General features: G+C 46.6%; 2 protein-coding genes across 6 annotated transcripts in view; one reads left to right on the forward strand and one right to left on the reverse strand.

Annotated features, from left to right (window-relative positions):
* The window catches only part of DNAAF9 (dynein axonemal assembly factor 9), a 70,622-nt gene extending 64,104 nt beyond the window's left edge, over nt 1-6,518 (forward strand). For all 3 annotated transcript variants that reach the window (XM_076065922.1, XM_032950368.2, XM_032950369.2), the window contains exon 37: nt 812-6,518. In XM_076065922.1, coding sequence (XP_075922037.1) covers nt 812-918 — 107 coding nt within the window. In that variant the 3' untranslated portion in view covers nt 919-6,518. The remainder of the gene's footprint in view (nt 1-811) is intronic.
* PCGF5 (polycomb group ring finger 5) lies at nt 6,120-22,748 on the reverse strand. Of its 3 annotated transcripts, XM_076065923.1 has the most exons (10): nt 22,438-22,748; nt 18,427-18,541; nt 14,730-15,085; nt 14,087-14,183; nt 13,393-13,448; nt 13,008-13,067; nt 12,042-12,184; nt 11,450-11,548; nt 11,221-11,310; nt 6,120-10,639 (listed from the first exon to the last, which is right to left on the reverse strand). In XM_076065923.1, exons 3-10 carry the CDS (start codon nt 14,854-14,856, stop codon nt 10,586-10,588), a joined length of 726 nt encoding a protein of 241 aa, XP_075922038.1. In that variant the 5' UTR covers nt 14,857-15,085; nt 18,427-18,541; nt 22,438-22,748; the 3' UTR covers nt 6,120-10,585. The 3 variants fall into 3 exon arrangements, with proteins under 3 accessions (XP_075922038.1, XP_032806262.1, XP_032806264.1); XM_032950371.2 differs by lacking the exon at nt 18,427-18,541; XM_032950373.2 differs by lacking the exons at nt 18,427-18,541; nt 22,438-22,748 and adding an exon at nt 22,279-22,385.
* Nucleotides 22,749-23,716: the final 968 nt, after the last annotated feature.

Here is a 23,716-nt window from a genome sequence, read left to right on the forward strand (position 1 = left end):
GTGCAGCGATGTGTCCGTCTGGCTATTTGTAAGCTGTTCAATTTTCAGGTTTATTATTGAGAACTCACGAGACCAGGATATAGTCTCGTTTTGGAAGCGTGACCTGGGTCGCCAAAAATATTGCAAAAAAATCAAAACACATACAACAATAAAGTAGAGCAACAGAGCAAGAAATATTATCGATGTGTATAATCATAGAGAGTTACTGGTGGCAGCAAGAGCTTGAATAATTAGTGTAATGTTAAAATAACTCCCATCATGTATGAAATGAAGCCTGCGGCAACATTAATAACAGGAAAATTAATACAATGCTTAATTAACCACCGCCACCTTGGCGCCATTTACATTCGGCATTTCCCTCGTCCTGCTTGCTCGACTTAAATGATTGTGGGCCATACACGCCAGTTAACCGTGTAAACATTCAAAACCTTTACACCAAACTGCCTCTTGTGAATGTACAAGAGTGAGAAATTATTGAATTTGCATAAGGCGGTAGTGACTGCAAAGACAAAGATTCACCATATAGCCTTTGTCTCGCTGGTTTTTATGTTTACACAACACACCAGATACTTATTTATGGCTGAGTCGACCTAGGGAAGGCCCAGGACCAGTTCAAATATTCTTTGCTGTTATTGCTCGCAAGCGGGAATTAAACTTGGGTCTCTGAGTTCGTAGTGCAGCAGTTCGCCAACTGCTGCGCTACCGCTCCCCGCACACACACGCGCACACAACGTTGGCTAAGTGGACGTGCAATAGTACTGATGTAAACGTGTGTTGTTTTCCTCGACAATTTTGTCTCCTGTTAATCCAGTGATGGAAACTTTCATAGACGAGCACCTGGAGAGGCTGAATGCGGAAATAAACAAGTACAACGCGCAGCTCCAGAGAGTCGCTCACCATGACCTCTTCGAAGCGTAAAGGAATTCCACTTCCGTGCGAGCGCTCGCGCACAGACAGCGAGGATCCCGTCCGAGGATATTGCGGCGTCTTAATTGTTTGGACCTTGTTCGATTTGACACGGAATCTCTTTTGTTAAATGTTATTCTAGATAAGGTCATTCTTAATGGACAACTTTCAATCTTTTACATTGTAACTCAGCAATAATCGCTATTTTCAGTAAGTGATGCTTTGCCCTTGGTTTTTTTGCTGCCAAATGCAAATTTGTTCTAAAGTACATCGCCCATCGTTGGAAAAGCTACAAACGCTAAATTTCCCAAAATCGGGAGGTTTTTGGGAACCGTTTTGTTTTCAACAAAAAAAAGCCAGCACTGTCAACAGTGTGTGTAGTGATTTGCACAGATGTATTGTTCATTCTTACTTAGATAGGATTTTTTTTTCCATTTAATCTTTTCCTCCACAAAAGCACGCACCCCATTGGGAAAATGTTGCAGTTTTCTTACGCACATTAACATAATCACTGCGGTTACGTGCATCATTTGTCTCCCCCTATAAAATTATTACATGTACACGTTGATTGTGTTATGCCTTCAAAAGTACATTCGTTGACGTTAACCAATCGCTACGCGAGCATATTTGGGTGTTTGTGCCATTCTTATGGCGCAAGGCTATAATTACGAAGGCTATACTCTGAACTGACGATTATAGTCTGCGTTTAGTTTTACAGGAGGAGACAACGTTGCTCAGTAGCTTCACCCTCAGGTTATTTGCGAATAATTATCAAATTTGGCAAAATGTGTACGCTGACGCCACCGAACGCGACTTGACCTTTTTGTAATAACTGCGGCATCTTTCAAGCCCATTGAGAAGCGGACGGCGCATATATGTTTTATTAATTCAGTATTAACCAGGGCAGCCGCTGCGCTTCGAACCGGCAACCTTTGCTACAAGTTGGCAAACTGCTTGGCTATGTCACCGCCTCCACATACACACACACACGTGTACGTTCAATTAAAGAGTAAGCCGGCATTGCTAGTTGCCCGTGAGTTGAGTTCAAACTGCACCGAGGTGAACCCAGCTGCATTATTTCAGAAGTAAAATCCACTTGAGTTTTGTCATAATACATGGGTTAATTGTACTTTAGCTACTTTGCATGCAGGTTAAGCAAACAATAGAACAATGGGCCATGAAACTATTAAACTAAATTTTTTATTTTGCCAGATAAGGCCACCTTGAGCTTATCAGCTCTTTTTCAGAAGAGACCTGGCCACAAATTATACCTCAACGAAGTGGCTTATCACGTGGAATGTTATAGTAGTCAAATACTCTAAACGCATGAGAATATGCAAACTCCAAATATACAGACGTCAGGGTCGGGATCAAACCCACGACCTGCATATCAGGCGAGGGAGTTAACATCTCGCCACTTTAGCTACTTTGCATACAGCTTAAGCAAACAATAGCACAATGGGCTATCAATATATACGATTCCCATATTTTTTAAAATTATGACGTCATCATAAGCTCACATAGAAATATAAATTTATATTTGCGCAAGTCAACCTGTCGTCAGGCAGAAAACTAAAGATCACACTTGTGGAATATTACACGTGTATATAGCTATACAGCATTATAAATTATACTGAGAGCAAATTTATTATTAGTACACCAACAATGCATGCCAGATAGCAATGTGGAACTCAGTAAAGTCGTAGTAGGTACTCTACATTGAATGCCAATGTTTAAACAGTCTATATAGAACAGCGTTTAATGGGATTTAAATTTACAAAGACCTTTCTGTAACATACAATACAACTGCTTTTTTATGAGGCTGCCAATTCATTTTACAACGCCGTTTAGGAGGTAGAACGTTCGTTGTCCTGACGTTTGCTAGAGGTGCAAACGCCACGGTGTTAGCCGATTCCCTTCTTCAAACCACTCTCAGTGTGCTTGGAAACCTTTCTCGCACTTCTGAAAATGCTGCGGTGGGGGGAAGGGCATTGCTACCGTGTCGCAAACTTTCCCACATCCTGGGTGAAATGTGTGCACGTTTTGCCTTTCCAAAGTGTCGCAGTAGTGCACAGCTGTGAAGCAGTGTGGGGTTCCCTTCAGGTTCCCCAGGTGAGTTCTAAGGTAGCACGTGACGCCGAATCCTAGCCACGGCATATGGTGCGTGCGCTTACACTATAGGCATATGCTCGTAGATCAATATGTGGGTATCTAGTTGTGTGGCTGTAATTGCTAAGTTTCCAAGGCCAATAATTTTCTGTATTGATATAGGCAAAACTTATTTTGTCTGTTGAAAATTTATTTTAATAAGTTATCTCGAAATGGTGTTTAATGATGCAGGCGATATTCACAAAAAGAGAGGCCTGGTCCTGTCAATACCGGACCCTCCAGAGGGCCATGTGGCATTTGTATCGATCCTATCATAGCCCCACACCCAGCCTCTTGTTGAGAATTAATGGTGCTGCTGCACTAAACTAGATGAGTGTATTTAACCTACTACTGAATAATAACATTACGCAGATTTTCCTTTTTAAGTGCTATTAATGAACACGCAGGTACGCGCGCAAAGGCAATTCTGCGATGCGAATGGCGGTTAAGTAAATAAAAATACGAGCGCAATTTCGCCTTACGATGACCGCGACGACTACTGTGGTGACTTTCGATGTGTACCTGAATGGTGAAATGGACAATGCGTTAAGTGTCTGTAAGAAGAACAGCCATAATTTACACTGCAAGTGCTATCGTAACGGATGGGCTCAGCGAAAATGGTCGTGGCATAATTTTTTGTTCGCAAACGCCACGCTAAAAAAAATAATCGAAGGTTTTGGAAAAACGGCGACAAGAATCTATGCCATTGCTGCACCAGACGCTCAATTTGTGATGCTCACGTTATCCTGTAGTCGGATGCCGACTTGCTGCTGTTAAAATGGAAGGATATGCAGATGAGTCGTAAATACACTTTAAATAAAGACTGTGAACATTTAAAAGGGCAGCTTTTACTGACCGAGTCAAAATATGAAGCGCATGCGTGAACTTTAGCAATGACCTTTGCGTCCAGGTCAGATACAACCTGTATTATCTGTGTGTTTGAAAGGAACTAAACAGCAGACGATTGATCAATGTAACCATCAGACTGTTTATATACACGCGCTAGGCTGGGAACAAGTACATACCTGGGAGGCTGGCGGCTATGGAATGTGAGTGCAAGAGGCCCATTTAAGTGATATATTGAATGGCAAAGTGGGGCGTTCATATAGGTAGGATACGCCGATATAGAGACCCTACGAAATTATTTAAAAGTTTTGTAAAACGGAAAATCATTGGCCGTATAAAAGTACATTCTCCTTTAAACGATGTGCCAAAGTATCTTCTTTATGCAGCGTATCTGTTATAAACTGACTGCAAAACAAATTGTATAACACTGGTCACTAAAATGTGAATTTAAAAAGTCAACTGCGTAAGAGTTTAATACATTTGGCGTTGCGTTGCGCAGTTAAATACATTGTACGGATCATCTCTGATGAACGAACACGGTACCAAAAATGATGTAAGCCTTATTAATCCAGTACAGCATGCATGCAGCAGCTTACATTTAAGCCATGGACAGGAAGTTACGGTTATATAAGCAGTGGTGTTGCCTTATGAAGAATGGTAAAAACTGCTATTTCTGCGAAAGTGCATTTTTGTCCTCTGGCTCATATCTCATTTGCGGGATTTATGAATGTCTTCAAAATTAGTCTAAATAATTGCCTTTGATCTTCGTTTAACGTACTGCACATTTCTGTAAACGTTATCGTTAAATACGAAGTCCTTAATTTTATTGGGAGTTATCTACGCATAACTTATTTATGCTCATCCATAGATTAGGTTTATAATCCCACAAGCATGGCACGTGAAGATGTCCATATTTTAATCTTCAGAACTTGATCCAACTCCATGTCCATGTCGGTGATGGAAATGCTCAACAAAATATTTTAAGAGCACCTGAAAACGTTGTCTTAGTAATGCTTCTAAACGGAGCGGAAAATTGTCAATTTAAAACATGCCTTAGAATTGTTTAATATTGTCTAGAAGCTATTGGAATAATATGGATGGGATGTAGAATGAGCTGAGATTAAAAAGACTGTCACCCGATTGTAGCCAGATCATTGATTGGGCCAGTTTTTTTATTGCTAAATATAGGGATGGTTAGTTGAGGTTTTGCAGATATACTTGCAAAATTACTAATTGTGCACTTATTGAAATTGAACATTGCCCAACTTTAATTCGTTTAAGTTTGAAATAACATTCTAAAAATACTGTACCTTTACATCCCTCGAGCGATGACTTATTAGTGAACTTTGTCCCCTTGCCAGGAGTGATGGAAAACGTGCAGTCTTTTATTGAGATAACCTTTGTTCCTTATCCTGATCTTGTAGCTCCGCAGTGCTCCCTGCTTCCATCGACACAACGAACCTCGGGTAGAGGGGGGCCATCTCCTAACACTTGAAACACTCACGTGGTCTGTGTACCGTACGTTCCAGAGAAGTGTGTGTGTGTACAAAAAAAAACAACACACTCATTTGATGTTGTCGTCACGACTCTTCCGACAGTGGCCGGCATCGATTGGTCGGTCATCGGTTCTTCCCTCGCCACGAGATCCCTCGATGACAGCGCTGGCTCGATACGAAGCAATGCTGTGTATTCATCATCTTTGTGTTTTGTGTCGGGACAGGGATAGTATTCTCTTGAGTCCCGGTTGCAACAGTCATGACTTGCTTTTAGCCAGTTCTAATAGCACGCATGCTTTGCGGCAGCGAAGGTTTTCGAAGACTGTGAAACGATTGCTATATTTTTTCTTTGTTTGCACTGGAGAAAAAAAACACATAACATTTCAACCTCATGTTAATGGGCTCTTCCATTTATTTTTGGTATCTGAATATATTTTAGACACTTTTGTAAAAAAAATCTCAAGTATTGAATACCTATTTCAAGAAACAGATACGCACATTTTGGTAAAGAATTGTAAACGTTTCGAGCAAAACTATAAATGTGATAAATACCAACTATATAAAGCGGCTACTATGGCTTAAATGCAACTGTTCTGTGTTGTGATTTGTGTTGATGTTTTGCATTTTTACCAATTACCTTCATAACTGTTCTTTCATGTGCCTGCTCTTATTCCAGTTGTTCAAGTGCACGTGAAATAGGAAGTGAATAGGTAAACACACTCGTCTGTATACCACGTTGTTTTATTGTATACTCTTAATTCAAACAGTGGATGTTTCCATGAACAATTTCAATCCCGTACAGCACCTAACTTACAAGTCCATGTTACAAAAAAAATATATACATAAATTAACAGTATGAAAAATGAAGTTAATATTTAACACTCAGGAAGGCAATGTGACACAACCTGTCGAAGGAAATTGTGGTCGAACTCGGATGTTTCCAAAACGAAAGAAGAGTGGCAACTCTGGCTTTTCGTCACGGAAACACGGGGCAGAGGACACGGCACTCCTCTGCCCCGTGTCCAGTGGGTGCTGGTTGAGGCAGTAGACCTTTCATTTAATGTTACGTGCACACACACAATAATTACTTTCATTAAAAATAACAACGGTGTCACTTCAAAATGAGAGCATTGTTTTTTTTCCTTCTTGTACGCGTAAGTGCTTGTCACTTCATTTTTTGTTTGTGCGGTGATGAACACGTGGCACGCCCCCAGCATTCCGTGAATAGAGTATTTGGTGGCGCATAAAACCATGCATCTTTTGACAACCTTTTGCTACGCTGCCCCCACTGCTCAAGGATCAAACGCCTGCATTTCACACGTGCCGTCTCACGCGTGAACGTTTTCTGTGCTGAAATCCAAGTGGATTTAACATTCCACGTGCCAGTGTTTTTTAGGTTTGTTTTTTTTGGCCAAAATCAAGAAAAAACACACAACGGGAGTTAACTTAGAGAAGATGGCTTTCATCAGCCACTTCAGCACCGATTGCAAGATCGCCGTTATTGTCTTGGGGTTGCGACGATTCGACCGCCCGGCTATTCGACGCAAGTCAGGGATGCGATCCAATTCAACCGTGTCAGATGCTATCGTTTTTTTTTCTCTTTATGATCGGCTTTTACAGTTCTGGTTTCTGCCCATTAGCTTAAATGAGAGCGTATAATTTCCATGAATCAGAAAACATTGATTCTCGACGTTTGAGCCTCAAGAATCTATTTACCTATGAATCGAAATGCATCATTACACCTGGAGTATCTTCCTTAAGTATCCAAGCATTCACGGTCATAGGTAGATGCCATCGCGTGCCCGACAGATAAGACACCTGCGAAATACGGATCGCTACGATTCCAAGATCTGCACTGGTACGGCGCTGAATCTGCTTTCAAGCTGTTGGTTTGCTCGTCTTAAGTGCGATGAATGGGGGAAAAAATGCAACCAGCAGCAAATTATTCATGTATGCTTACAGTATATATATTTTTTAACATGAAGGAATGTAGTTTTAAAACATCGTTGATAAGTGGCAAAACTAAGATGTCATGTAAACCAGTCCGCCATGCCTGCCTTTATAAATCATGACTAATGCCATTACGCCACACAGCCTGATATATTCTTCACAGCGCCCTTCGACATGCTCCACTCCCTTCTGATGGACTCCGCTCCACGTCTTGACACTGCCATAAATCCTCTTAGAACAAGCACGCTTCCTCAGGGCACGAGAGGTGAAAGTTAAAGGGGGCGGCCACGCCATGTATTGCTCCCGCCGCCACTGCTGCTGGTGGAAGGGCCTCTCCACTCCAGTCGTGCTGGAGAGTTCCTTTGAGAGCGTGTTTTGGCCTATCCTTCCACACTGGCCCGATTTCTTGGTAGATGCGGGAGTATACAAGCACGTTAATGGTGCTGTACCCATCTACACGCTGCCGGGTGGATAGAGGCGTGAGGATTGAGAACCTTTGGCTATCGTTTCAACTGCAGTGGGCAGGAGATCGAACCGGCGACCTCTGCATTGTACCTCTCGGCGTGCGAGAACCACGACAGCGTGGCAACAAGCTCGATACAAACCTGGGGATCACGCGCCTTCCCGCCCTACCCAAATATCCTTTGTTTTAAATGCACAGGTCCAACTCCCCCTACGCTACCCATACATTTTTTTTTAATTCGGTGAAATATTTCATAGCCCAATTTCAGTCGTTGGCACTGGCCAAGGTCATTTGCCACCCCCCCCACCACCACCACCTGCGTCACTCGTGCCTCGTGGTGCCAGCGTGCACACGCGGCCCTCCTACAACGGGGGCTTCTCTGCTGGGACGAGGTGTGCTTTCCCCGGCGAAGCAGGAGATGGGCCCCGGTGTTTATTCCGGCTCGGCTGACAAGGCACGAGGGCTCTACCCCCCGCGGTGTCGCGGGCTGCGTTGCCCCACGTGGGTTTCGCCGCTCCGCGAGCGGCACGTGAGGGAGGCGAGGAGCCAGAATCTGGCTCGACGTCCTCTCTCGTGGACGAGAGGTGATGATTGCGAGCAGCAACTTGTTAACTTCAAGAAGATATTTGATGCTGTGGCCCATAACGCACTTGAAGTCATTGATGTGGTCAAGTCTGAGCACCTGTCCATAAAAGGGTATCTCAGATTGTTTAATTTTCAGAACCACTATTTAGTGTCTATATCACTTATCTCTGATACTTTTCAAAGTATCGCTAAATGTTTTCAAACTCGATATTACGTACAGGGCACAATATTGTATTTAATGGCATATTGATTACTGAGCTGCAAAAATATATTAGGTTTGACTGGTTTACACAAGATTGTGTTTTGCAACAAGTCTAAAATTGAAATTCTATTTCCTCTTTCCTATAAACACATTTTATACAAATGGATCGTACCTACAGGTATCTGTATCTCGACCCTGAACATTGACAATCTTGTTAAAAAGTGCAGGCTTGATCTTGGATTCTATAGAATCAAGTGCTTCTTTGCCTTTCCTTCACATGTGGCATCAACTGTTCAAATAATTTTACTCACAATTGAGTATGCAACTATTGCCTATAAAACACCTTTCCAATGTGCTTTCAATGTACTAACTCACCTGGTTCCTGTCTATAACAGTGCAGCAAGATTTGTCCTTGAATATCCATTTCGAGAACACCCTTGCAACACGAGATACACTTTTTCATGGAAATTAATCGAATTCCACTGGTTAAGTTTTTATCCATAAAGGTTCACGGAGCAAAGTGCCTCCATATCTCTGCACATAACCTGATTTAGCTATCTTGCTCCCGTGCTCTCAGGTCAGTGACGTCTCTCTGCGAACACCACATTTGTCAAATCTGTCCTGGGGCCCCAGAGCTGTCTTTGACCGCGCATCGTCCAAGTGCAACCAATAAGATCCCAAAAGGAGACTGAATCAGTTCGTGTCTTGTAAAACGTTAACATGAGGTAAAACAAATATATCGTAATTTTTTTTTACGAAATAACTTCTTTTTGGGCACTTCACATTACAACAATTTTACGCCTATTCTTGGTTCTTACGGTAAAGTCACGTAGAAGGGAAACAATAAAATAATAAAACTATAAAACAATAAAATTCTCACGACGTTTCGACTGCAGTCGAAACGTTGTGAGAATTTTATACCGAAAGAACCAAGAATACGAATCCCTGCAGTCACGAAAGCTTTAAATCAAAATTTTATGCCTTTTGACATTTTATACCTTTATTATTTAACTTTCATTATTTTATTATAACGTCTAGTATTTACGTCTTAAACAGCACAGCATTATTTACTTGATTAACGACTCTCGATTTTGTAAATAGAGCATTTTTTTTCGCTGCTATCTGGCACAAGACCTAACTCAGAAATTAAATGGGATTCTCAAAAGTGTATTCCCGGTGAAAGTACAAGGGTGGGGTCCAAGTCATTCCTGGACTTTCGCTCACCGAAAAGAGTTTTAAACTCCTGGATCGTGGCCGCCCGGCTATTTCTTCCCCATCCACGCTACGGCACGTTTCCCACCCCGTGCACAAATGCCTCGATGCACAATGCCGCAACAGAAGAAGAGTCCCTCTCTCTCTCTCTCTGCTCCAACCATGTCGGGACACAGGTCTTCACTTCGTCATCTGATTGTAATGCCACCCATGTGCTCCTTCAGAGGGAGGACCAAACAGCAGATGGTCATCATTGGGAGCCAAACATTGTTAACAAACAAAAAAACATCGTCCCACAACGAGACGTGGGTCGACCACCGCACTCACAAGGATTCTGGGATGGAATAGAATTCGCACCGACGTCGTTTCACCAGAGGATGCAGCGTAGGGTGGAGGTCCTATGTCATGCGACGCTACCTAGGCCCTTGAGAAGCACGCAGTTTAGTTGTTTGTAAGGAATACTGGCAGGCGGTGAGCACAGAGCGGAGTTGGTTCAAAAGAAGGGAGCATGGCGACAGCCACCTAAGGATACTGAGCTCAATGTAAGTGCTAATGTCTCGTCTCTTTACTATTTAAAATATTAACTTAAACTGACCTTTGTCGTGCTACGTAAGTTCCAGCCCTGTTTCCTATTAGCCAGCTATGAAAACTTATATACTCTCTAGAATAGCAAATATATAACATCATTCAGGTTTTTTTTTTACTGACCACTCTAGCTTTTGGAATCCCGTACATTCAATTCTTAGTGCAAAAAGGTATACTTCTGTTACAAACTGTTCACATGTAGCTGAAGTCTACTTTTGGGCGATACTGCAAGATCATCGGGAAGGACTGTAAAAAGACAAACAAACATTGGGGTTAAAATATAGAACATACAAATCAATGGCGAGGTTACTTCATGCATTAATTCAATGCAGTCAAATATGAGCTTTGCCTTCATCATAAATACCAGCTGTTGGTATACGATGGTATTGAATACACATGCAGCTTATGTTGTTAACCATGCTTGATTTGGCTAATTGTGCTGAAGTGAATACTCAATCTGGACTAATGAAAATATCCAACGCTGGTCATATGTCTGCATGATAAATACGGTATGCCTATGAAAAAAAAACGTCTATAAAAATTACATTCTTCACTGGAACACATTATAAATTACGAATTACAGAGACGCACACTTGATCAGTCATTCTCTCCGACATCTTTATGAAAAATCCAGGACACCTTTATACAACCATTATTGTGCCGCGTTCTAACTTTATTCGAAAAACGACGGCGTGTTTGTCCCTTCCCGAATAAAGTTCGGGTATGAATCGCAATCGAGGCTGCCGAGAAGTCACCTGGTTTGTGAGAAGCGCGATTACATTTCAAACAGTGACGGCGCTGCGGAGCACAGCGTGGGCAGTACTCACGTCGCCTTCTTTAATTCTCCACCGGGTTCTGTAGATGAACTCCATAGTGTGGTCTTTGCCCATGATCTCTCCGTTGCACAGGACGTCCAGCTAAGGCACGCGCACACACGTCACCCACCGTTCTCGCCCCGTTCAATCCGGCCTCGCGCCCGTGCGGTGTAAAGAGGCCCGTACTTGTGGTCTGGTGTGCGCGCCGCGTTGCGTTTCGTTCGAATGCGGTGCCACTTGCCTCGTAATTGCTGGGAAGTTTCAGTTTGAAACTCAGGAACTTTTTTATGGTCCCAACAGTCACCCGCTTGGAGCATTTTATGAAGCGCTTCATCAGGCTCTATGCACACAAACGACAGTGGCGGGCATTCGAAGAATACTGGAGATTTCACAAACTGTCAACAGCAGATGCCAAATCTCCATTGTGTTCGGACAGTACTTCTGAAACAGCGGTGTGCGTCTTACTGTCTCTCTCGTCGATCAGGTCACTGGGGTTACCCATTTATACTGCTGAGTGGGCAGAAGCAGGGGGATTTTTCGTAAACTCGATGAAAATTCCAGGCAAACCAACTGCGAATGATACATTGAGGCTCACGAAGCAAACGCAATTGCAAAACTGGCATCGAAAAATGTGAAACATTGCAAACGAAGGCCAAAAATAAAGTGCATTCTCAACTCAATTTAGAACCCCATTTGGGGGGGGGGGGAGTCAATTGTTCCGTGCCTAAGTTCTACTTCAATAAACAGCAGTTATTCCAACAACAACAACAAAAGCAAATGGGAAAGACAAGATAATCCCTCTCAACACTGGGGGCTGCAGTGGGTGCCGCCACCTCGACAGCAGTGTCGCCCCCTTGCCCATTGCTGCGCAGGCAGTCGAGGAAGATGGCGATCTGCGGGTCGCTCCGGTGGAAGTCTCCGTTTCCACACGGACCGTCGTCCTCCAGCTTCAGCCTCTTGGGCCTGTTCTCTTCATCTGCGAGGGCGGCACAGAGCGGGCTCCGTTACAGTGAAGAACCTGACACACCGACGGCTCACTCGTTTCCTTCGACCACCACCACCACCACCACTCACTTGCTGCTCGGCGCAATTGAGTTTACACCAGATGAGCCAATCGCCCCGGAGGGTGAACCCGTTGAAAGGGGCGGCGTACGAACACTAATGGGAAGCAATGACGGAGCACCGCGTTGACCAAACTTTAAACGAGAGTAAAACGCAAAACGGTACGAGCAGTAATTTGGCCTGCTTGTGCAAATCCGCTCGAGCACCCGCTGTGTATATCGGAGAAAGGCTGCGACGCCCATTCGTTAACATTACGAACCGTTTCTACAACACTGTTTGACTTCATCGTACGAAGCGCTGTGGTGGAAATGGTTTGCCCAGAGGCGGCTCTAGAAACTTCCCAGGCGGTGGCGGTCCCAAAATTTCAGGCTTTTTAAATGGGGCCCAACATTGATAAAATAAAATAAAAACAATCAACGTATTTACTGATGTTTACGGTAAATGTCAATGAAACACATTTTCAGGGTCTCAGGAGGAGTGGGGGGGGGCATCATCTCCATCGCCTCCCCAAAGCTGCCACTGTTTTCACCTGCTCCAGCTAGGGTCTTCACCCCATGCCTTCACAGAGAGGTCACCCCACTATTAACATTGGCCACTTAGGTGTCTCAGGAATGTCAATATTCACTTAAAAGTGCCCACTGCTCAGCCATTAAAAACACGACGATAATCTCGCAGTATTTGTATTTTTTCCTTCATTTCGAAAAGGGAAATATGGTGGTGACTGCAGGAATATTTACCGTTCCGGTATTCTTGATTTCTCTGCGCATTCCAAAAGTCACGTTCTCTCTTTTCTTCACCTGAAAAATAAATATAAGTTGAGGATCACACGTATATTTTAACTAATTTACTCAACTCCACGTAACTTATCGCTTTCAAAAACATACTGGACATTTGAAATGACACGTGGGTATATTGAGATGCTCTTTGGTTATTTCGGTAAAGTCACGTAGTTAGAAATAAAATCAAATAAATCACGACGTTTCAATCGCAACACAAGCGGTCGCCTGTTTTATTTAATTTTATTTCTACCCACATGACTTTACCAAAAGAACCAAAGAGTATGGATTCCTGCAGTCACGAAAGCTTCAAATCAAGATTATATTGAGATGATTTTCAACTTACACTCTCTCAGGCCAGGGATAAGTTTGAAGATTATTTCCTCCAAAGTCTTGTCCTGCCTGAAGTCAATCAAACGAAGAGCTTTTAAACAAACAGCATCCCACCACATGTTGAGCCTTGCTTGTCTGTGACATTCCGTCCATTTTTATTGTGTGAGCACATACGTACATTTATATTACTCATGGGTTGGAACTGTGGTTAGCACACCGCACTACGAATACAGACCACAGCTAACATTAGTGACGATTTATATGAGTACCAGCTAGTGACGATTGATATCTGTACCAGTCCTGCGGCCCCTCACAACCCTTTAGCAGCAAGCACAGCGAAGTATGAACATACAACACCCACGGTGGCGTAGGAACGCCTTTGTGAAAGCAGTGGAGTTACAGAGCGCGGGAGTATTATTTATCACATTTCAATTCGGACGGCCCCTCTTTGAAGGTTCGCTGTGAACGCAAACAATCTAGTAATCATCAACTGAGGGGAAACCTTAAAAAAAAATAGCCGGCTTATCGATCAGTAACCGTCAAAAGGCAAACACCGCTCCAGCTCCTGAACGGAATATGACGGGCACGGTCTAAAATCATCCCGAGGGAGGCGTGTGACGGCACGCCTCTCGGCTGGAGACGGGACGACGCCGCGGCACCAAGCTGGAGCGGCGAGAGGCACGCCAACGCGGCGCGCGCTTTCTGACCTCAACATTTCCAGAGGGTTGGTCTCGTGCACCTGGATGCCACACTTGGGACATTCGTTGCTCTCTTCAAAGTGCTGCACAATGCAGCTCTTGCAGACTGGGGATGAGACCGGGAGAGAGGGGGGGCATCGTTATTTGTCATAAGCACACGCGCTTTGGTCAGGGGGGGGGGGGCGAGGGAGCTGTTGCGCAGTGGTTAGCTACGCTACCGACCTGGCGACTCTGGGTTCGATTCCCAGCGTGTGGTGTATAAACAACAGGAATGGGGAAATCGTGGTGCCGGCCATACCGCCACCTCGTGCGGCCGTACAGACCTTAATGGGTTCTCGCTAACAGCGTACAGACCTTAATGGGTTCTCGCTAACAGCGTACAGACCTTAATGGGTTCTCGCTAACGGCGCTTGACCAAACCAATTTATGACTAAAATGCACGGTGGTTAGCTGCGCCACCTCCAGATTATTGTCGTCTACTCGACCAAGACCGACCAACGTAAAAACAAGTAAGTGAATGTTGAGTGAGCGAACACGGTTTGGCAGTCGGTCCCTCCCAGTCGTTGCGTGACCATTCCTGGCGGAGTCGTGCGGAGACGCGGTGGGTAGATGCGGTGAGGGTCGCTGCCGGCCGTGGGCACGCGGCACTCACAGGTGTGCAGACACTCGGTGACGGCCGTCGGCTTGATGAGGTATCCCCGGCACAGGGAGCACGTCACGAACGGGTTCAGGTCCCGGGCGCGCGCTCGCCGCACCGTCGCCATCGCCACCGCCACCATGCAATGCCGGAGCCCAGGTGTCGTGGGAGTTTTATAAAATAAATAAATGTGTTGCCAGTGGTGACGACAGCAACAACGAATTAAAGAGGTGGTGACGAGGAAATAATCTTTTTTGCCATGCACGTCCTTGAGATATCTGCTCTCCCGTGAAAGATTTAGCTGTTGCTGATTTTGGGAAATCTCATTTTCACCTCTGCAGGAGACCAGAGGGCCAGCTGGATGCTGAAGGCTGTGGGACAATGGAGAGAAGTGCAGGTTGGTTAACGCGGTTAATTTGCGGACGAGCTACCTGTAAACATGTCGAAAGCAACGCAAGTCAGATGTCCGCTTCTTTTTTTGTTGCATACATAAGTGACAATTTAATTTCCAGTAAAATGAATTTCCTGGAGTTTCTGTAAAAGAACGTTCTTACATAAGTGTAACTATCCGCTTGCTGGTTCAGCACTCGGTGGGTACCGTCGTGACATCACACTGGCTGCACCGTGCAACAACAAAGTTTTGCCAAAGACCGACAACTGTACGCCCATGCCAATTTCTTCAGTAATACCGAATGCAATTTTCTTCACAATGGTTCGTTACCGAAGCTCACCAGCAGTATTTTTGGAGAACTTCCCCATTGTGTAGAAGTGCTTTAACGACACCTCGTGTCATTTCATTAATAAATCGGCACGTAAATTTCCCACAGCAGAGGCAGCTCCGAGTTTGGAATTTTTTTTAATTTGTTCCGTTCATGTATGAATGAGGAAATTGCCACTTTTTGATCCAATCGCTGGAAATTCATTCAGTGGAAAAAGTGACGCTCGCAAGCTGCTCAAAGTTCAGTCCGAATCGTTTAAGCGTAAAACGTCAATATCCTTACATCGGCGCACATCCGGCACAATTAGGGGAGCGTGTGGGCGGGCGGGCGGTCAGGTGGTGGGGATGGGAAGTGACATAGCTAGCTCTCCAATGCGTTTTCGGGTTGTTCGGCGAGATTTCTTGACCGTTTGCTCCACGTGTTGGGAGCTGCTCGAGGAAATCTAATCGTAGAGGCTTCCAGCGCGTGCAGCGAAACGTCGGGCATCATGCCGAACGACCGGCGTTCCGACCCGACATCGCGTACGGAGATCCGTACGGCAGGAGCACGAATGAAACAGGATTTCTCCACAAGTCTGGCTGTCGCCTGATAAGGCTGGTTGTAATTACTGACCAAACGTCATACTCGGATTGTAAATGTTGCGGGTTTACTCTCCAACACACCGGTGTGCTGACCTAGTAACGAATTCCAACGTTTTGTTTAACTACAAAAATCTTACGAATTGGCTGTGTCGGGTGGTGGCAGGTTTAACGAGACATTTAAATTTCTGCGATCTAACCCAAAAAAAAGTCAATATTGTGGATATTGGTCGCAAAAGCCTACGTGTTAAACTCACGAAAGACTGCGCGGTACAGAGCAGCATGATTACAAATTGATAAAAAAAAGCTCCTCCAGCATCGATGCTGATGAGTCACACCTAAGCAAGCAGATGACTGATGACTTGCATCAGCCGTACCAGTCACTTTCCCAGGACACGTGCGTACTTGTTAAGGAGAACGTCCAAGAGCCAGTTCGGGGAGCTACTTAACGATGCCGTGGCAGCATTCTGAATAATTAAGTGAGGTCACGTGATATGAGCCATATCTGAGATACTGTCATGGCATCATTGGCAGGTCTGTGATTTCTTTCCAAGAAGGCAGTCGTACCCACGTGATGATGACAAAGTCACCCCTCGCCAAGTATTTCCCCCCCCCGTCCCTAAGGGTAGTAGCATTAAGAGTGGGAAAGTGGCGTACATTTAGACTCGATCCGCTGTAATTGATCCTGAAACATCTCTCGAGAGTGGTCGTGTCAAAGATCACACCTGTGCCCCGTTTTTGGAGGCCCAAGTTCAGCCACAAGAATTCCGAGCATCAGAAACATTCACTATTATTAACCCGAGGAGTGACATTTTATTTTTAAGCCACCTCTGCACGCGTTCCATTTGTTGTGTTTTACGAGTTCAAATCCCGAAGCTATGTTTTGTTTTAATATAAGAAAACGCCCGTGATTCGGTTGTTTATTACAGTTGTTTTTATTATGTATGGCATACTGCATACTATTTGGGGTGGAGTGGTGGCGCAGTGGTGAGAACACTCGGCTATGAACCTGGCTACCCGAGTTCGAATTATGGCAACAGCTGACATCAGTGGCGAGTATAGTCTGAACAGAAGCCTGCCCCTGCACTCCTTCACCAATCAGCACTGCATGGTGATGGTAAAACAACCCCTGAAACCGATATGTTGTCCATTGACCCTCATCCAGCAGTGGATTGACAAGGGGCTGTCAATTATTCAATGTTAACAAAAACATATTTGTCAACAACACTGTGGCCTTTAAAAAAGATGGATATACAAATAGGTGACGTTTCGTGCAATGGCTCTTCTTCATATATACCAATGTATTATCGCTACACGTATAATTCGTGCATGTGTATCATAGGGGTATACGAAACCCGTTTTACAATTTATAACTCCAGAACTCTCTCATCCTTTCCATAACGCGTCTTGAGTTTTCCATTAGCCGCGAGATAAATTTAAATCGTTATCTGTGGCTCCAGAGAATACTTGCTGGCAGTGACTTCGAAATTCCCCAAGACATAACTGCACTCGCTCCTCCTGCACTGTAGCTCACTCCCAGGTTGGCACGGACATGGGAGGACAACTCACGCGTGTTGGGCGTTTGACCTCTGTGCGTGAAACACACTGGTGCTGTCACGTCGGGGCTGCGATCATAACACACACGCGGTCATTACGGTAATTCCTTCAAACATAACGTATTACCTACTATCATCACCCAGAAATGTCTGTCCGTCCCGCGCGTGACGTCACTATACATGAGGCCCACCCCCCACCCGTGTGACGTCACTACGAGGCCCACCCCCCTCCGCGCGTGACGTCACTACGAGGCCCACCCCCCCCCCTCCGCGCGTGACGTCACTACGAGGCACCACCCCGCCATGAGTGAGTGGATTTTTACACTAACGCAGAGGAAGGTCGAGCTGAATTAAATCATTTATTACGCAAAGTCGCTTCAAAGATGATGTTTCTTTACACAAAGTGACGGTAAAAAATAAATCTACGCAGCACAGTGCTACATCCGTGCGTGACGTCACAGCAAAAGAGACCCCCCCCCGGCCCCTTCATTAATATTCATGCACGCGTGGAAATTTACACTAACGCACAAGGTCGTGCACTCCACATGCCGCACCCCTCCCCTCATTAATAATGAGCGGGTGACGTCACTTCACATGCCACACCCCTCCCCTCATTAATAATCATGAGCCGGTGACGTCACTCCACATGCCGCACCCCTCCCCAACAACCATTAGCGGGCGAGTGACGTCACTCCACATAGGGCAACCCCCCCCCCTCATTAATAATCATGCGCTGAACAATTTTTCTATTGAATATTTCAGATTTACTGCAATATACACCCGTCCTTTGACGGGCAAAAAAAAACCTCGTAAAGTACACCAGGCAAGACGTTGTCTGCCATTCTTACGGGTTACGTACGCGTCTCTCTGGCCCTCGGGTTTCTCCGGCGGTGAAAGCAATGAATTTGTGTTTATCCACCGGCTTCCAAACTTGGCTTGAACGCCCCAATAATGAACCGGCTCAATCCGCGTGTCTGCGACGGGAAGGGAAATGACTCTCGTGAATATGATCCGACACGGACGACACCGCGAGTGTAAAGTCCATTCGGCACTCACCCTGTACTCTATAGACAGCCGGGGAAGACAGAATGTATGTTACTGGTAGGAACCTCCTGGTTACACCACCAGCCCACAGGGGATTATTGTGTCCGTCCGTCCGTCGTGCATCCAAAAATGGGAGGGGCTGGGTGGAGAGGGAGGGGCTGGTCACCCCGTGGTGCCCTTATAAAACTCAACGTTTAACCTACTCACGCCGGCTTGTGCCCGCCCTCACTGTCGGGCATATTTGCGGAATACACCACGTGGTGCCGCCGTTGTTGACCCTGGCCATTGACCGAGCAGCCCGACGTTCCTACCAGCTCCCTCCGCAGGAGAATGCGTTTACTAAAGGTGTTTGTGGCCGATCCGAATGGTACATCTTAAGTCTTTACTGCACCGTGTAACGTCTGTACAGCCGCGGGACATTCCTGAAATAAGAGTCAAGCAGATGCTTATTGGGCCCATCCTGGTGAAGCGAATACAACAAAATAAAATCGAATTCTCTCCTTGCGTAAGAAGAAGGCGGCGGCGGCGGAGACACATCGTCCACGAGTGCTCGATGCCCAATGTCAAGCCAGCAGAGGACTTCTTCAGGTCAGAGTTCGCGTGGTGGGAAGAACACCTCGCTTGCACGCCACGTGGTGGTGTCACAGTCTCTCTCCGCCGCTGTACTACCAAACGAACTACCATGACCCCGCAGACGAAGAGGAACGCGAAAGCACTCTTGAGTTTTCACGCCATCCCTTTAAACACAGCTGTTTAATGTGTCTGTTAGTGTATAATAGAGGCCTTTAGAAGCACCGCGCGCGAACTGGGCATCGACAGTAGCAGTAGCAGCAGCAGCAGAAAACAATAACAACAACAACATACAGCAGCAAACAACAGCAACACACAGCAGCTGTAAACAACAACAGCAACAACACACAGCAGCTGTAAACAACAGCAGCAAACAACAGCAACACACAGCAACAAACAACAGCAACACACAGCAGCAAACAACAGCAACACACAGCAGCAAACAGCAACAGCAGCAAACATCAGCAACAACGGCAGCAAACAACAGCAACAAGAGCAGCAGCTGTAAACAACAACAGCGCCACTAGCAATAACAGTTGCAACAGCAGTAGCAACAACAACAGCAAACAGCAGTAGCAACAACAAAAACAGCAGCAGTAGCAACAACAGCAGCAGTAGCAACAACAACAGCAGCAGCAACAGCAGCAGCAGTAGCAACAACAGCAGCAGTATCAACAACAACAGCAGCAGTAGCAACAACAGCAGCAGTAGCAACAACAGCAGCAGTAGCAACAACAGCAGTAGCAGCAGTAGCAACAACAACAACAGCAGCAGTAACAACAACAGCAGTAACAACAACAACAGCAGTAGCAGTAGCAACAACAGCAGCAGCAACAGCAGCAGTAGCAACAACAACAATAGCAGCAGCAGTAGCAACAACAACAGCAGCAGTAGCAACAACAGCAGCAGTAGCAACAACAGCAGCAGTAGCAACAACAGCAGTAGCAGCAGTAACAACAGCAGTAGCAACAACAACAGCAGTAGCAACAACAGCAGCAGCAACAGCAGCAGTAGCAACAACAATAGCAGCAGCAGTAGCAACAACAACAATAGCAGTAGCAACAACAACAGCAGCAGCAGCAGGAGGCTGTCGCGCTGTGAATCATCTGCTGCTGCTGCTGCTGGCGCCACACACGCGAGCTGTCACGCTGGCCCTGTCCGCACACTGTACGCTGTGTGTACAGTGTGTCTGTGTGTGTGTACACGTGTGTCTGTGTGTGTGTACACGTGTGTCTGTGTGTGTGTACACGTGTGTCTGTGTGTACACGTGTGTCTGTGTGTGTACACGTGTACCTGTCTGTGTGTGTACACGTGTGTGTGTACACGTGTGTCTGTGTGGTGTACACGTGTGTGTACACGTGTCTGTGTGTACACGTGTACCTGTCTGTGTGTACACGTGTCTGTGTGTGTGTACACGTGTCTGTGTGTGTGTGTGTACCTGTCTGTGTGTGTACATGTGTACCTGTCTGTGTGTGTCTGTGTGTGTACACGTGTGTCTGTCTGTGTACACGTGTGTCTGTGTGTGTACACGTGTCTGTGTGTGTGTACACGTGTGTCTGTCTGTGTACACGTGTGTCTGTGTGTGTACACGTGTCTGTGTGTGTGTACACGTGTCTGTGTGTGTACACGTGTGTCTGTGTGTACACGTGTAGCCACACGTATACACACAGAGCACACGTGTGGCTACACGTGGCTGTGTGTGTACACGTGTGCCTACACGTGTGTCTGTGTGTGTACACGTGTGTCTGTGTGTGTACACGTGTGCCTACACGTGTGTCTGTGTGTGTACGTGTGTGTGTACACGTGTGTCTGTGTGTGTACACGTGTGTCTGTGTGCTGCTGTCTTGCTGCTGCTGTTGTTATGTTGCACACGGAAGCGTTGAACTGCGGCCTAGATGCGAAACGCGCGTCTAGGAGGAACAGAACACGCGGTCCGCCAGCTGTCTGTGTGTGTACACGTGTCTGTGTGTACACGTGTGTCTCTGTGTGTACACGTGTGTCTGTGTGTACACGTGTGTCTGTGTGTGTGCACGTGTGTCTGTGTGTGTGCACGTGTGTCTGTGTGTGTACACGCTGGCGTATGTGTGTATTCTTACACAACATCCGTGTGTTGTGTCCCAACAGTCTGCTATACACGTGTATGTACACGTCTGTATGTGTGTGTACACGTGTCGTCTGTGGGCGTGTATGTAGGGGAGCGGTGGTGCAGCGGCTAGCGCACTGCGCACCTAACCCCACGGCAACCCGAGTTCGATTCCTGCTCACGGCCAACACCAACAGCGACGATTATCTATACGGGTCCTGGGCCTCCCCTAGGTCGACTCGGCCTCAAATGAGTACCCGGTGCGGTGTGTATAAACATCGCCACTGGGGGGGGGGGAGGGGAGACAAAGGCGGCCCGGGCGTGGTGGTGCTGGCCACCCAAACCCCTCGTGTGCCGTGCCGGCCTTCACAGGCGCTGCTACTCGCTCATAGTCTGTCACGGCTATTACGTGGGGAAGCTTTGCCTGTGTGTACGTGTGTGTACGCGCACACAGTACAGTAACACGTGTATGTGTGTACGCGCACACAGTACAGTAACACGTGTGTGTGTACGCGCACACACGCACAGTAACACGTGTGTGTGTGTACGCGCACACAGTACAGTAACACGTGTGTGTACGCGCACACAGTACAGTAACACGTGTGTGTACGCGCACACACGTACAGTAACACGTGTGTGTACGCGCGCACACAGTACAGTAACACGTGTGTGTGTGTGTGTACGCGCACACACGTACAGTAACACGTGTGTGTACGTACACACACGTGCGTACGTACAGTAACACGTGTGCGCACATCCTTATCCGCTTGCGTCATGCGTGCCCCACGTCACCCCCTCCCCCCTCCCACGACTACCGCCGCGTTCCAACACGCGCAACAAAATGTTGTCCGCTGGCTCGTGCCAAAGCCACGTTCGTGCAACCCCGAGAGGAGAGAGACACAGAGAGAGAGAGGGGATCAAACACAACAACAACACACATGGCGAGAGTAGAGAGGAGCGGATAACGCGCGCGTACACAACAACAACACCAACACCACCACCCCCTCCACACACCCCAGACTCCTGGCTCGCTCCCTGCAGGCGAGAGAGCGGAGGGGAAGAACGAGAGAGGAGTGCGGGGTGGAACAGGGGGGGAGGGAGGGGGATAAGGGAGAGAGGCGACTTCCACAAAAGCTGATTCCAAGCTCCACCAAATCTACGCGTGACACTTACCCCGGGGGCAGCTAAAGTGTGGCTGGTAGTGGCGGTAGTGGTTGGTGGTGGTACTGTAGCAGCAGCAGCAGTGTTCGGCGTGTCCTGCTTTTCCCTCCCTCCCTGCCTGCCCCTCTCCCTCCCTGCCCCTCTCCCTTGTCAGTGACGGTGACGGTCAATTCTGTATGGCGCCGACGTCGATGTTTGGCGTGAACGCCGCACGCAACCGCGCGCTCGTCCGGCTCACGCGCGTCACGCTTCGTCTTCTCCCCCCTCCTCCTCTTCTCCTTCCTCCTCCTCCTCGCCCCGTGTCGCTCGCCAGCTCAGAGCGAGAGGGGCTCCCCCCACTCGAACTGACGCCAGCCGCCACTCGTGGCCTCGCCGGTGAACTGCAACGCGGGGCGCGAGGGGTGGGGGGCCCATCGACACGCAGCGCGCGCTCACTCACCACTACTCTCACTACTACTCACACTCACTACTACTCACACTCACTCACACTCACTACTACTCACTACTGCTCACACTCACTACTATTCAGACTCACTACTACTCGCACTCACTACTCACACTCACTACTACTCACTACTGCTCACACTCACTACTATTCAGACTCACTACTACTCACACTCACTACTCACACTCACTACTACTCACACTCACTACTACTCACTACTACTCACACTCACTACTCACACTCACTACTACTCACACTCACTACTCACACTCACTACTACTCACTACTGCTCACACTCACTACTATTCAGACTCACTACTACTCGCACTCACTACTCACACTCACTACTACTCACTACTGCTCACACTCACTACTATTCAGACTCACTACTACTCACACTCACTACTACTCACACTCACTACTACTCACTACTACTCACACTCACTACTCACACTCACTACTCACACTCACTACTACTCACACTCACTACTCACACTCACTACTACTCACTACTGCTCACACTCACTACTACTCACACTCACTACTCACACTCACTACTACTCACACTCACTACTACTCACACTCACTACTCACACTCACTACTACTCACACTCACTACTACTCACACTCACTACTACTCACTACTACTCACACTCACTACTCACACTCACTACTACTCACACTCACTACTCACACTCACTACTACTCACTACTGCTCACACTCACTACTACTCACACTCACTACTCACACTCACTACTACTCACACTCACTACTACTCACACTCACTACTCACACTCACTACTACTCACACTCACTACTCACACTCACTACTACTCACTACTGCT

The sequence above is a fragment of the Petromyzon marinus genome, chromosome 9 (assembly GCF_048934315.1).
Source record: "Petromyzon marinus isolate PM22_M1 ecotype Great Lakes invasive population chromosome 9, UKy_Petmar_22M1.pri1.0, whole genome shotgun sequence".
Taxonomy (NCBI): Eukaryota; Metazoa; Chordata; class Hyperoartia; order Petromyzontiformes; family Petromyzontidae; genus Petromyzon; species Petromyzon marinus.

Bases quoted from the DNA above. Each gene is read 5' to 3' on its own strand.
- PCGF5 (XM_032950371.2), bottom strand. From the start codon at position 14,856: ATGGTGGCGGTGGCGATGGCGACGGTGCGGCGAGCGCGCGCCCGGGAC. The intron at 14,184-14,729 runs GTGAGTGCCGCG...TCTCATCCCCAG, and splicing joins CACCGAGTGTCTGCACACCT to TCTGCAAGAGCTGCATTGTG. The intron at 11,311-11,449 runs GCAAGTGGCACC...CGCGTGCCTTAG, and splicing joins AACTTCCCAGCAATTACGAG to CTGGACGTCCTGTGCAACGG.